This window comes from Ambystoma mexicanum, chromosome 10, assembly GCF_040938575.1.
Source record: "Ambystoma mexicanum isolate Mex_15411 chromosome 10, UKY_AmexF1_1, whole genome shotgun sequence".
In the NCBI taxonomy this organism is placed as follows: domain Eukaryota; kingdom Metazoa; phylum Chordata; class Amphibia; order Caudata; family Ambystomatidae; genus Ambystoma; species Ambystoma mexicanum.
In genome coordinates, this window is record NC_090932.1 from 1645367616 (window position 1) to 1645383028 (window position 15413).

General features: G+C 47.3%; 1 protein-coding gene across 1 annotated transcript in view; it reads left to right on the plus strand.

Moving 5' to 3' along the window:
- Positions 1–15413, plus strand: part of PPIL2 (peptidylprolyl isomerase like 2) — a 737332-nt gene that overhangs the window by 472323 nt on the left and 249596 nt on the right. The window contains exon 11 of the mRNA XM_069620060.1: positions 855–930. Within this exon, the coding sequence (XP_069476161.1) occupies positions 855–930 (76 nt within the window). The remainder of the gene's footprint in view (positions 1–854; positions 931–15413) is intronic.

Genomic DNA, 15413 nt, shown 5'->3' on the forward strand with positions numbered 1-15413 from the left:
AGTGGTCTAAGCCCAGACGAGGGGGACCCGTGGTCCGAGCCCAAAGGAGGGAGACCAATCTTTAACTTGTGAGAGTGAAAGGGGTAGCCGGGCATCTGGCTCCTATGTCTTCATCTGGCTCACAGGTCTAAATTGTCTTCAGGTCTGCATCTTCTTCCATGTTTAAAGATTTTTCCCCAAAAATCAACAGCTAACTGAAGCTATTTATGGGGAATACCTGCTGTAGCGGATCCCAGTTCTGCATTTATTCAGAGTGTTTAGTTGTCATTCCTACAGTGGCAGGCCCCACATTCAAGCATTGGTCCTTCCCAGGCAAACTCCAGGTGTGGTAACAAGTTTATACTCGTAAGCTAACTTGGAACATGGCTGTGTGCACACCTACCCCTTCCACCCAGTGTGCACTCAGTGGTTCTCCCTTGCTGCAAAAATTAAAATTCAGACCACAAACTCCAGCTGGCCTCGGTCCCCCTGCCGCCCGCCCACTCTGCCTCCTCCTGCTGGTGTTTAGTGTTTCAGGGTGCACGGTTGACAGCAGAAGGCCAAACTCTTTAATCAAGGTCTAGAGTATAAGTGATTGTCCTGTAACTGACCCCACTAAGGTATTGGCTTCAGTTGAGTTGGTTATCTCCTTGGCATAGCCAATGGGCCGCATCCTCTATTCACCTTCTGGGATGTTCAGCCCCTTGTTACTCTTCCTCATCGCAGTCCACTGTGTACCATTGGGGATGGGGTGAACAATAGTGCTCCTGTGTATGTTGGATTACATGTACGTAATATGAGCGTAACTGGCTTGGTTGCTCTGTTGTCTAGTCGCAGTTCAAGACTAATGAGGCATCTGTGTTCTCTCCCCGCAGGCTCATTACTCCACAGGAGCTGTGAGTGCATCATTCACATCGACGTCAGTGATGCCAGAGACCACTCATGAAGCAGGTAACATGCTTAATCATGTGGGTGCCTAGCATTGCACATGTGCAACAAATATGAATTTGCAGTGTTTTGTTACGTTGACAGTAGAGGTGAGGAGCCAAAGGAATCCTGGGTAGATCCGAGCCATGTGGCCTTGCTTGGATCTAAGCCGATGTGAGCCGGACCATGAACAGATACAAACCTTGCAGTCTACCTCCCAACCCTCAAACACAAAACCCAGACCGGTCCTCCTTTCACCTCCACGCCTACAAACAAAAACAATGTGTGGCATCCTCCTCCTTATGTCCTGCCTCCCTGCTCCCATAACAGGAAACCTGTACCTGGCATCCCTAGTTTGGGAGATAAGGCACAGTGTAATTAAGTGATTTGTTCAGGATCAGACACTTTCTGTAAAATGAGATTTGATACCTGCACTTTAGACACTTAGCCACATACCTTCTCATCTTTAAATGATACAAGTGTGGTAATGTACCATTATTAGAGGCTAAAGTAATGCACTCTTTCATAAAGATGATTTAATTGTACACTAACTATATTGTAAACCAACCTAATCAATATATAAAATCTTATGTTGTTCAAAAAGGGATTATAGTGGTATTTTCACTACCCTGGGTTGAACTCTACATGTACCAGAATGCAAACGTATGTTGGCCTAAACAATCCTCTGTGTTTGCAACCATAATTTGAAGGCTTAAGAGACACAATAGTAAAACTGTGTGAAAAGGTCAGCTACTTGTAGTCATTGCTTCACACAGACTTGAAGCTGTTTATTGTGCACAGCTTCTACCGGACTTGAACCCTGATGGAACAGGAGGCAGCAAACGCATGTCCCGTATGGTGGGAGATTGAGGACTAAAGGGCTGTGCATCGGGTGGAAAAGTTCATGCCTAGACAAGCATCCCCTTTGCCCAATGCCAGTGTCACTGCGCACCACACAGTATGTGGAGACCCCATGGCCACTGCCAAAAGCTTGGGGAGAGTAAAAGATGTCCTGAAAGGCTCATTGTGTAATAAAGGGAAATGCACCAGGAAACCCCCGTTGGCACCGAATCGTGTAGTATATCATCTATTTCACTTTACCATTAGGAGAGAAACATGACATGTGGCAGAGCAATGTGCAATTGAAGGGATATTTCAGCCAGTGGTGCGTTATAAATGATAAATATCTTTATTATCTTTGGAGCAAACACTGTAGTTTAATACACTATATATGTGCAGCTTTTTGTGTAGTGCACATTTTAAGTGAATCACTTCTAAGTGATCCCAATTGTGGCAGTCAAAGGAAATATAACCCCTTGAAGATTGATTTGCCTAGGATTGCAGCGACGGTCAAATGTGGGAGCCAGGTGTTCTGGTTGCACGTTTTGCAGTGTTGTAGGTTTTCGAGCACACATTCTCCCATTGGACCTTTAGTTTTGCACCAACATGCAATTCCTGGCAAGCGATTATCACAGTACTTCGTGCAAGTAGATGATTGCATGCAGTTCTTTTAACCTTAATCCCTTTCCACCACTTGACTGGGCCTCCCTTCCCTATATTCACTCTTTGGTTGTCCCTGTGTCTTTCTTTAATGTATTCTATATTTATCTCCTCATGCTCTTCTGGTGCTGGTGGCTCGCCAAGGCTCAGTCTTACTAATTCCCCAGGGGTGTTGGTAACCCCTTATCAGATACTCGTCCCTTTGTTCTGGATCATGTCTGTACACCTTTTGGCTGGTTAGAGTACTTGAGCCTTGGGACCACTTTCGTTCTATATTTATCTCGTTGGGCCCTTCTGGTGCTGGTGGCTCTGTCTTACAGTCTTACTTATTCCCCAGGGGTGGTGTTACCCTCCTATCAGATACTATTCTCTTGGTTCTGCTTAGTGTCTGTATGCCGTTTGGCTCGCTATTATACTTGGCTCTCCTGTCCTCACAGTCCTTTTTCTTAAGGTACTCTTTTTCTGGGCCTTTGCGCCATTGGTCTGAGATTGGGGGAATTCTTTCCCTTTGCTCTGTGGCTTCTCTGACCCCCTCCACCTCAAACAACCTTGTACCTTCTCTGATGTGAAGCTTGCTCCGGTGAGGCAGCTTCGACTTGTTTATGGTGTCTCTCTCCTCCGCTCTTCTTGTTTGTCGATTTGGCATGGCGAGCGGAGGACTCCCTCACCATCTGGATTTGGGAATTGTTTCCTGGGGTCCAGGCCCACCACGCCCTCCGTGTGGTCATGCCTCCGGCTGGGATCGGAGTTACTCATTCTTGGTCTCGCTGCGGTTGCACAGCTCCTTGCCTGCTCTGCAGCCTCTCTCCTTCTCCACAACCGACTATGAGGCGTAGCTCTGCCTCCGACTGACGTACACACGTCAGAGGCTCGCCTCTGCGTATTCCTTCTCCATTCAAGGCTTGTTAAAGTTTTATTCATGTTGCGGGACCAAGAAGGGGCGTGTTGGGTATGATCAACTGTCAAGTCCTCATAGTAACCAGCTTTGCCTTTAGCCAAATGTTCATTGATACTTTCAAGATTGTTTTGAGTCCCATGATTAAATGAAATCTCTGCTTCTGGAATTTTCATGTACGCAGATATTATTTTTTCTTTACAGAGAGTTCCACAAGGGAATGCGAGTCCTATTCCCCTGGGGGATCACTCCCAGTGGGGTGCTGCTTTCCCAAACCCCTAGGGATGGTTTTGCTTAGTCAGCTTGTTCCCTACCCTCAAAGTTGGTGGCTCCCCGACAGAAGAAGGGATGAAGTCTCATCACAGGGGCAGTGTCTCTTTCATTTACTCTGCAAATGTAACGGGGGATGAGTTGATGCCTGGCTAGGCTCTAGTTGGGTTCTTTTTTCACAAAGACTCTCGAGCCGAGCTGGATCTCGGAATTTGTCTGTAGCCAGGGTTGAACCGGATCTGGCTGCCTCACCTCTCGTTTACAGTGAACTAGTAATCTACTGCTGTGATTAGTCGCACTGCCCTTGACCCAATACACGGCCACTATTTCTTACACATTTCCTTATCCCCTTATTGCTGCATGCAGTCAATAGGAGGAGCCACTCTTTCCCTCAGAGGAGATTCTTGAGAGGTTTGCTATGCTGGCACTGTTCCATGTAACAATATTGTGGTGCTAAATTGTTTCATTAATATCAACCCCACAATATTTAATACCAGCATTTTGAAGTTGCATTCAATACATTGCCGTTGGTGCAAAATATAAACCTCTACCGATTCATTTAATCACGTGTCTATATAAAATATTAACTTCCACCCAGTGTTTTTCAACAAATAGCTCAGTTGAGGAAGCATTGTTGGTGGAAGGTCCTCCCCCTTACCCTGAATTTCTTGCAACTGCCTTTTACTCTCCATCACTATCGGCTACAACACTAGTCAGTCCGTACCTTTTTGATTCTTTATCTTGACATATTAGATATTTGGCACTTTTTATTTTAACCAGAACTATGTGATCATGGAGCTCATGAAAAAGTCGAATCCGGAAAAACAGAGTTCGAAAATCGAGGTGCGTCATGATCGAACATGTGATACATGTACTTTAACTCAGAACTGTTCATGTTTTTGCTGGATTGCTTACCTCCTTTCCAATGGCTCGACTGTTCCGTGTGTAGCAGACCTGATTTCCTTTACCCATAAGTGGGCAGGAACTCCTGTGAAAGTCAGTGCCCATGGTGGTCATTCCGAGGTTGGAGGTAAGGAATTACCGGCACCGATACGGGTGCTGATGCCGGTAATCCCTTACCTCCGTATTCCGAGGTCCCTTTGCGGGTCCTTCCTTACCTCATGCTTTTAGCAGGAGTTAAGTACGGGACCCGCAAAGGAACTTCAGAGTTAATTACGGTACCGTAATTTACGGTGCCGTAATTACCTCCTTCCCCATTCCCATTGAGCCCTATGGGGCAGGAATGGGGAAGGGCAAAAGGTGAATGGGGAATTACCGGTCCCTCCAACCCTGGAATGGACCGGTAATTACTCCATTCACCATGCCGGATTTGGGACGGTTTCGGAGGCAACCATGGAGCTAATTACTCCATGGTTAGCTCCAAACCCGGAATGAGGCCCCATATCTTTTGGGACACTTTGTATTTCTTTTTGTAACTCTTTCTTGCAGAAATACTCAAGTTCTATTTTATCTGTCATTGACATTTCCTACACGCAGTACTCTGTACAGTGTGGCTGGCAGACCCTTGGACTTCCCTTTTTTTCTATTTCCGGTTATTTTTCTTGTGGGTACTAATGTTCCCAAGGGCACCGGTATATTTAGTATCCTTCCCAACTGTTGGGTGAAGTTTGAATGCAGTCCCCTCTGGGAACACTACAAACAACTATGACTACAGGTATAGGCACCCAAGCTTTGGTATAAGCTTTTACTACACAGTTTTGGTGGCGTGTTGAGCAGCCAGGCTCATCTCAAGAGGGGAAATGTGACGTGTAGTGGAGTTGCACAAAGATTCACAGTTACAGGCATTCAAATAAACTCTTACACTCAAGGTTTCTTGCATAAACAATTAATAATTTAGTTATCAGTCAGTTATAAAGCCTTCTTTAGAAGGGAGCAATATAATAGTAACACACAAATACACTTTAATACTGTACACTCTGAGTTTCTGAACCAGACACAATTTACACCCACAGGTGACTTTGATAACAAGGGTGCTGGGGACATTAATATCGAACTGTTGGCATTCAGAACACTCTTAAAAGTTGGTAAAAGGCAAAGGTTATTAGAACACAAGCGATCACCAATATTCTTAAGCAGGGCAAATACTTTCAGATCCTCTTAGAAGAGTCATACAATTCAATAGGCTAAGCCAAAGTCAATAGGCAAATGTCTTTGTATAGGATGCAGCACTTCAGGTAAGTAAATGGAAAAGTCTTTGCACAAGTTCTTAGGAGTCTTTGATAAAAAGAAGAATCAAATGCTGATTAAACTTGTGAGTTGCAGAAGTTACAAGCACTTCCACAGTAAGAGGTAAGTTCTCTTCGACTTGTTTTACAGTACCTTGGTAAAGCAGAAAAGATTCAGCTGATGACTTCTTTATCTGTGCAGCTCTGCAGATATCACCGTTCCTGGGCCTCAGTCGTGGGGACAAGAGGGAGGACGTTGGGGGACTCCTGCACTGCAGTGGGATGGTCAAAAATTGCAACTGGCAAACTTCATTTTCAGTGACTGTTTCGCGTTTCAGCTTCTTGTGGCTACTGCAAATAGCAACAACATGGTTCCTGGCTGTCACGGTGGACTTTCCTTGCTTTTGGGGTCCCGCACTCTGTTGAGGGGGCTCGGTCAGTCCTGCTTCGTGGGAGTCCAGAGCATCTTCCAAAAGCTTTAGGCCAGCTTAAAAGCAACGCACACAATCTGATGTTCCTCTCGCTGGCTATTCGGTTTCCTGCAGCAACTCTGAGGAAATTCAACCAGCTCCGAGATCGATGTCCAGGTGGCTTACTTTGGAGTTCATTGGTCCCACCAACTCAAAGGGAGAAGTCCTCCTTGCAGGGTCTTCTGTCAATTGGCAAGTTGGCACTGCAGCAGGGCTTCACCGGGCAAAACAGTCCAGGAGTTGCAGCAGGTGTTCTCTTCAAGCTCTTCTTCTGTTCTTTCGTCCAGTGGTCGACTCTGCCTTCCAAGCCAAAAGACCCGCCTTTTATTCAGTTCTCTCCAATTCATTCCAGCCCAGCTGTCACTCGCCCAGCAGGGTGGTTGTCCTTGCCGGACAGTCAGCCAGCCAATCACCACAGAGTGCATTTGGGTCTCCCAGGAGACTAAGCACAGGGAGTTTCGGGCATCTCCCTCACTTCCTGCCTACCCCAGAAACTCTGGAGCCAGAGGTGGGTTTCACTCAGAAACCCTGCCAAAGGCAAAATGAACAAGGAGACCAAACCTGGTTTGGTACACAGAGAAACTCTCTAGAAGGACCTTTCCACAAAGACATGGTGAAAAAAGAAGACCGAGGACCATTTTATCAAAGATGGCTCTGCACCGTTTTGAAAAAGATGGCTCCCGCGGTTGCTTTGCTGGAGCCGCGAATGGTTGCGGTAAATGCAAACCTCGGTAGTTCAAAATGAAACCACTGCCACCAGCCATTCAGTTGAGAAAAGGGTAACATAAAATATGTTACATAAGACGCTAGACAAAGGGGATACTACGTAACCCCTCCGGCACTCTATTGTAAGATAGTGTGTACGGAGTCTAGAAAGTTACAATGCTAAGTAAAGTCAATTTCACTTTACTTCTCTGGGAAACAGTAGTTTATCCCAGATAAGGTATTTAAACCTTGGCAAATCTGGTAGACGTCCCTGTATGTCACTGCCGCCGGCGACTGGCGTTTGTGGCGAAGGTGGAAACAAGGACGCCATTGAAAAGTTCCATTACGTTCCTCCTCACCTACCAGACTCGGTCTAGTTGTTTTCAAGATGGCTGCCGCCGTTTGTATATATCACTCGGCTGCCGGCGGCTCGGCGCGTTGCAACTGAGTTCATTCCTCACCCTGTTGCGTGCGCTAGTTTTCCATCTGACAGTCTGCCTTGCTATCACGTCTTCCTTACTCTTCCTGTTTTTTCTCCTCCTCCCTTTCTCTATGGGCCCCCCCTTCTTTGGATCCTGTGTGCCTTCTCCTGTGATTTGTTCCCGTGCTGAATTTCTGCTGAGATTTCTTCGCTCTAGGATTCTCTATCTCCCGGATATTCCGTTCACTCTTGGCTTCCAACCCGAGGGGTACCTACCTGTAAACCGCCCTATTCATTTCCATTGATTAACGGAATCACGCCGACCTTACTATTTCCTGGATTTTCGGCGAAGGACCATTCAACCTACTGCAGTGCCGACGACTTCCACAAACCTTCACGACTATATATGATCAAGGGGTTTTTGCCGTTCCAGTGGCTTTTTTCCCCTCTGGCTGTCGCGGAGGGGAGTCACCGTGGGTTTTCTCTGTCTGGGAGTCACGGTGGCTTCTTTCCGAGGTAGACCATATCTTCTAAAAAAGAAGAAGCCGTACATTGGACTTACCCGCCGGAAGAGACTGGACTATTCAGGTGAGGAGGAAGAGATTGGGGAGGGTTATCAATCGAGTGAAGACGAAGATATAGCTGATCACCTAGCAAGTCCCGTAGCCCATAGTGTCAGTCCTGATAGTTTGCAACGCCAAAAAGAAGACATGGCTACGCCACAACAACTGCAAGAGCTGGTGACAGCTGTCCAAACCCTCAATGTAGAAGTCCAAACACTAAAATCTGACAACGTGGCGCTCCAACAAAGAGTAGCTGCAAGAGAACAACAGACAACTGATTTACCCCCACTACCCCTGGTGTCAGGTAAATTCGACGGCTCGGAAAGAAAAGTTAAGGAATTCCTGGAAGCCTGTAATATTCATTTCACCTTCCGCAGAAATGCCTTTTCCACAGATCATTCCAAGGTGGGTTTCATGATCACGCACATGACGGGAAACACCTTGGCATGGGCTACTCCATTGGTATCCCTATCAGACCCAGTGTTGCAGGACTATGCGGCCTTTAAGGAACTACTGCGACACACCTTTTTGCGAACCGAAAGCTCACACGTGGCTAGCGAAGACTTGCTGGATGTGCGTCAAGGGAGTACCGACTTACTATCCTATATCTCCACTTTCAAGAAACTCGCTGCAGAGGCAGGTTGGCAAGAGCAGGCCCAGTATGCCATATTCCGCCGGGGCTTGCGAGAAGAGCTCAAAGATGAGCTTGCCCGGATCCCGCGCCCAGAAACCTTTTTAGATCTTCAAACTGCAGTTCTAAGAATAGATTTCCGCCTGACGGAACGAAGAAACGAAAGGAAGAAGGTTCGAGGTCCACATTCTTTCTTGGATATACCTCCTCCTCACCTGGATCGCGTCCCGCCAGAGATGAACCCATGCAGGTCGGAAGCACCAGATCTCCGTTGACTGCCGAAGAAGAGGAGACGTGAAGGGAACCTTTGTTTATATTGTGGAGCCGCCAACCATCTGTTGAGAGACTGTCCCAATGTGCCCCGAAGGAGATCGGGAAACGACCGCCCTCGATAATCAGTGGAACAGACTATCGAGGGGCTACACCTTGTTCCTACACTACACTTTCTGTGGCCTCATCTCAGATGAGTGAAGATGTGCATCTCATGGTGATTGCCATAAAACTCCGCTTCCGGAAGAGAGAGATAGAGACGCAGGCTCTACTGGATTGTGGGGCGGCTGGAAACTTCCTTGACACCTTTTGGGCTGATAAGGTGGGTCTACTAAGGATTGAAAGAAAGGAGGACCAAAAGGTTGAAGGAGTGGACGGTACACCCCTATGTTCAGGACTCATTACTCACACCACCGAGGAGATTCAGGTGTCCATTCACCAGCATTCTGAAATCATAAAGTTCGACATTATACGGGCGGCCCACTTCCCTGTCATCTTAGGAATTGGGTGGCTCAGGAAGCACAACCCAACGGTGGATTGGTCTAAGAATCTACTAAGTTTTCATTCCGCTTTTTGCCTACGAGAATGTCTTCCAGAACCAACATTTGCAACTGTTAAGACCATGTCTGCTGTTGAAAGAAGTTCCATCCATTGCATACCGGAATGTCTTTCAGAATACAATGAAGTCTTTCAGGAGCAGACCCCCATTAAACTTCCTCCACATCGCCCAGAGGATTGTGGTATCGACCTAGTGCCACAAGCATTGGTCCCCTTTGGGAAGATGTATTCCCTCTCTGTATCGGAGAAGGCTGTACTCCGAAGTTACCTGGATGATAATTTAGCAAATGGACTCATAAGACCTTCCAAATCCCCCGCTGGGGCCTCTCTGTTTTTCATACCCAAACGGGACACCAAGGAGCTGCGGCCCTGTATCGACTATCGGGGGTTAAACAGAGTGACCATAAAAGATCGATACCCTATGCCTATCATATCAGAGATTCTAGAGGCTGTCCAAGGTTCTGTTGTGTTTACTAAACTAGATCTACGGAATGCGTATCATCTACTCCGCATAAGAACAGGAGATGAGTGGAAGACGGCGTTTCGCACTCCCTATGGGTTGTTTGAATACCAAGTCATGCCGTTTGGCCTAGTCGATGCACCATCCATTTTCCAGAGATTCATGGACCGATTGTTTTCCGACCTTCTGAACCTTAACACAGTGGTTTACCTGGATGACATTTTAGTCTTTTCACAGAGCCAGGAGGAACATACTCGACATGTAAAGGAAGTTCTGCACAGACTACAACATCACAGTCTTCTGGTAAAACCTGAGAAATGTGCATTTGCTCAATCCTCATTGTCTTACTTGGGATTCATCCTATCCGACAAAGGGGTTACTATGGACCCAAGGAAGGTAGATGCCATCTTGTCATGGCCGTCGCCTTCTTCAGTTAAGGATATTCAACGTTTTCTGGGGCTGGCAAATTTCTATAGGAAGTTCATTCCGAGTTTTTCCTTACTCACTCTTCCTATTACATCCCTTCTCAAGAAATCCACAGGTCCGTTCATCTGGTCAAATGAGGCTGAAGAAAGCTTCCTCAGCTTAAAACACAAGTTCTGTTCAGCTCCTATCTTGAAACAACCAGATCAATTACTACCCTTTATTCTGGAAACTGACGCTTCTGCAGCAGCCGTAGGTGCTGTTCTTCTTCAGAGAGTCAAGGACCTAGAACATCCGGTGGCTTACTTCTCAAAGACTTTAAATCCTAGCCAACGAAACTACTCAGTCATAGAGAAGGAATTACTTGCTATGAAGTTGGCTTGTGTGGAATGGAGGCATTTGCTCCAAGGGAGCCTACACCCGTTCCAGATACGAACAGACCATAAAAATCTGCAAATACTCAAGCAGCAAGAGTGTTATAACACCCGTCAGGCCAGATGGGCTCATTTTTTCGCCCAGTTTGATTTTGTCATCACATTCATCCCTGGCTCTCAAAATCTAGTTGCCGATGCTCTCTCCCGCAGAGACGATGTTATCTTCCCGTACAGAAAGGAGTTTGTTTCCTCGTACCCGGATCATATCTACAGTGTCTAACTTCTTGGAAGAAGTACGAGGAGCCTGCCTCCAAGAACCTACTCTCAATATGGGAAATCAACCAGTCACCACTAAGGACGGGTTGCACTTTATCCGTGGAAGACTGTTTATTCCTTCCAATAATCTCAGAAGACGAGTCACTCAGTGGTGCCACGATTCCAAGACTGCAGGTCATCGAGGAGTACGAGGAACTCTGGAACTTCTCCAAAGAGCTTTCATCTGGCCCAACATGAAGGCCGACACTCAAGCCTATGTCAAATCCTGTATGGTGTGTTTACAAAGCAAATATACCACCTCGAAACCTATGGGGCTGCTACAACAGGAACCGGTTCCACCTGGTCCCTGGAAATGCATTTCTACGGATTTTATTGTGGAGTTACCGGTTTCCCGAGGCTGTACCTGCATTATGGTAACCGTAGACGCCTTCTCGAAACTTGCACATTTCTCTCCATTGACAAAGATCCCGTCCGCCTCGATCATGGCTGACGTATTCCTCAAGGACATATTTAGGTTACATGGGCTTCCTCAAAAGATAATTTCAGACAGGGGGAGCCAGTATACCTCCAGATTCTGGTCAGCATTGTGTAATTCATTGGGCGTTGAGAGAGCTCTTTCGTCGGGGTTTCACCCCCAAACAAATGGACAAACCGAGAGGTTAAACGGTACCTTAGAGCAATATTTAAGGTGTTTCATCAATAAACAGCAGGACAATTGGGTGGACCAGCTTCCCACAGCAGAGTTTGCATATAATAATGCTGTCCACACGGCTACAGGAATTAGCCCATTCTTTTGTACCTACGGATACAACCCGCAGTCCATAGTTCCGAGTTTCTGGGAGGAAACTAACATTCCTTCTTTGGAGAACACCCTTGTGCAGATCAAGGAGGCACACGACACAGCCCGTCAGAGCCTCTCTAAGGCTAGCCGTCGTTACAAAGAGCAAACCAACAAACACCGGCGTCAAGTTCCTGCCTGGGACAAGGGTTCCAAGGTCATGCTGTCCACCAAGTTCCTTCCTCGATGGGTTCGGCCTTCTAAGCTGTCACCCCGCTACATCGGACCCTTCGAGATAACTTCTAAGATAAATCCTGTGGCCTTCCGCCTAAAGTTGCCAGAGGGACTCAGACGGATTCATCCCGTGTTTCACTCATCTCTCTTACGCCCCTTTGTGCCAGATACTCTGAAACAAGCATCCCCCAAGCTGTGGACTTTGCCAGTTCCAGCTTCCGATGAATATGAAGTATCTCAGATACGGGACTCCCGTTATCATCGGGGACGTCTTGAGTATCTCGTTCATTGGAAAGGGTATCCCTCCTCAGAAGACACCTGGGAACCACAGTTCCATATTCACTCTCCTCAACTGTTACACAAGTTCCACCGACTACATCCAGAAAGGCCGGGAGGGAGAAGCCTTCGGAGGGGGCATACTGTCACTGCCGCCGGCGACTGGCGTTTGTGGCGAAGGTGGAAACAAGGACGCCATTGAAAAGTTCCATTACGTTCCTCCTCACCTACCAGACTCTGTCTAGTTGTTTTCAAGATGGCCGCCGCCGTTTGTATATATCACTCGGCTGCCGGCGGCTCGGCGCGTTGCAACTGAGTTCATTCCTTACCCTGTTGCGTGCGCTAGTTTTCCATCTGACAGTCTGCCTTGCGATCACGTCTTCCTTACTCTTCCTGTTTTTTCTCCTCCTCCCGTTCTCTATGGGCCCCCCCTTCTTTGGATCCTGTGTGCCTTCTCCTGTGATTTGTTCCCGTGCTGAATTTCTGCTGAGATTTCTTCGCTCTAGGATTCTCTATCTCCCGGATATTCCGTTCACTCTTGGCTTCCAACCCGAGGGGTACCTACCTGTAAACCGCCCTATTCATTTCCATTGATTAACGGAATCACGCCGACCTTACTATTTCCTGGATTTTCGGCGAAGGACCATTCAACCTACTGCAGTGCCGACGACTTCCACAAACCTTCACGACTATATATGATCTAGGGGTTTTTGCCGTTCCAGTGGCTTTTTTCCCCTCTGGCTGTCGCGGAGGGGAGTCACCGTGGGTTTTCTCTGTCTGGGAGTCACGGTGGCTTCTTTCCGAGGTAGACCATATCTTCTAAAAAAGAAGAAGCCGTACATTGGACTTACACGCCGGAAGAGACTGGACTATTCAGGTGAGGAGGAAGAGATTGGGGAGGGTTATCAATCGAGTGAAGACGAAGATATAGCTGATCACCCAGCAAGTCCCGTAGCCCATAGTGTCAGTCCTGATACTGTGTCGCTGCACTGAAGGTGCTTTGGGATACAGTTGTAAAAGAGGATGCCCATGGAGTTTGTTAGACTCCATAACCAAAAGAAACACAAGTCCTCAAAATCCAGCAAAGTTGCTGGGGGTCTCTAAGGTGGAGGGAATTAGCGCATTTTTGAGATTCTCCCGAACACTAACTTTTAAATTGTAAGATCAGCACACCCCACCGTTTGTGGAGTGCTGAAGGGCTACATAGTATCCACTTTCTCAATGCTGATGTAACTCTTTGGTTACAGTGACAGGCTAACCTGAATGGCTGGTGGCAGTGGTGTTATCATACCTACGTTTGTGCGATTTTTACTTCCAGGCTGTTCACACAATTGCGGTAGTGCTCAAGAAGGGTCACCATTGACCCAAAATGGTGACTGATTATTTTTTCGCCATTTCTTGTTTACTTGTTCCTTCTTGGTGGTTCTTCTGCCGTACTGGATGGGGGGAGATCCTTTTTTGACTTTTGTCTTTGGCGGGACTCCTTTGTGAAGCCCGCCAAGGCTCCAGTGTGTCTGTGAGGACAGCAAACTGGGAGAAGACCCCGAAACTCTGCTGTTCTTTGCCTTCTGGTGTGCCTGCCTGGAACCATTTCCAACTGGGGGGCAATGTCTGTTCTGAAAGGACAGCCACCACCCACAGTATGGTGCTGATTGGCTGGGTTCCTGCACAAAAGGCATGGATCCTGAGGCTGAAGACAAGCTGACCCCTGGAACAGATGAATCGATGAGAAGATGCCATCCCACTATGAGCTGTGACCTTCACGTGCTGCAAACCGCCAATACCGTGGGACCAGTGGCCACTGTGCAGTACATAGTCTTCAGAAGATCAGATCCTCCTGAAAATTTGGTGGACTCCTAAGATTACACTCATTGAAGTCCCCCTCACTAAAGGGCAGGACAGAGAAAGCGAGAGGAAACAACGGCACGTTAATCGTTCTCCACTGGTGCTTCACAAAAGGCGCCAAAATCACAGAAACGAGAATAATCCGTTGCCGAGAGCCCCTTGAATTCAACTGCTGCTGCAAGATCCATTCCAATGTCCCTCCTTTCATTTGTCTGACTAGGAATTCGATGACCTGGTCTGCTGCTGCTGCATCGTGAGGCTGTTGTGCTGCAGTCTCGTCTTCACTGCTAAATTACTGTTAGACTCTAGGTAGAACTTACCTAGAGCTGAATTGCTTCTCCTGTGTTGCTGGAGTGTTGATTTGTGTTTTTGGGAGTTTGCCCATACACATTCGCCCAGACCTAACGTCTGTGAGCCTACAATGAGACTTCGAATGGAGTGTGTCCTCCTACGTATTCCTCATCTTAGATATATCCTTACCTTCAGCTTTGCTGCTTCAGAAAAAATGTTCTCTCCACCAGTGGAGCTCTGCTGAAGTCTGTGGCGTCTATGTCCCTTGGCGGCATTCGTCGAGCGCCAACGTCATCCGCTGTATAAATGCCTCGAGCCGTGCCCTTTGGCCTCAGTTCCGTTTTTCCGTTAGCTTCGCTTCGGATCGAGAAAACGGCGCTTCAGTTTGGGAATGTCGTCATCAAATCCTTCCATGCCGAAGACTGGATTAAACAAATGCCAGAAATGTGGGAGGAAGATGTCGCTGACTGACCCCCCATCGGAATTGCCTCTGGTACCTCGGTTCCGACTACCGTATAGACGAGTGCGGTTCCTGTCAATCGATGACCCATAAAGCATTAAAGAAACGGAGAGGTAAACTGGTGGTGGGGGAGGAGTCCTCAAAGTTTTTTTCGAGGGGGAAAAGAGACTCGGCTGAGTCTTCTTTAAGACATCACAAACCCAAAAAGTCTAGGTCAAGGAGTAGATCCAGGAAGTCCTCCTCTTCCTCCAAAGAAGGCGCAGAAATGACGACACTGGTCTGCCTCTGCCTCTTCCTCGACGTCGTCTGAGGAAGTTATAACGTGGCCGTCAAAACATGATTCCCCAAAATAGTGGGAAGCCTTCAGAACATCTATGCTAAAGATCTTTGAGAATACGGCCCAGACCCCTTCAAAGAAGTCTAGCGAAGGCCATGCCCCTAATCATACAAAGAGTGACATGGGAAGATCTAAGATAAGAAAATTCGGCGAGAAATCGTCAAGGGTGTCGTCCAGGGAGTCATCCCCGACGCCTCATAAAAAACGCCTACCGGTGCAGAAATCGGGGGTAATACTCGATAAAATGGTGTTGGATACTCATCCGCCATTAAAATCCTTGTCGA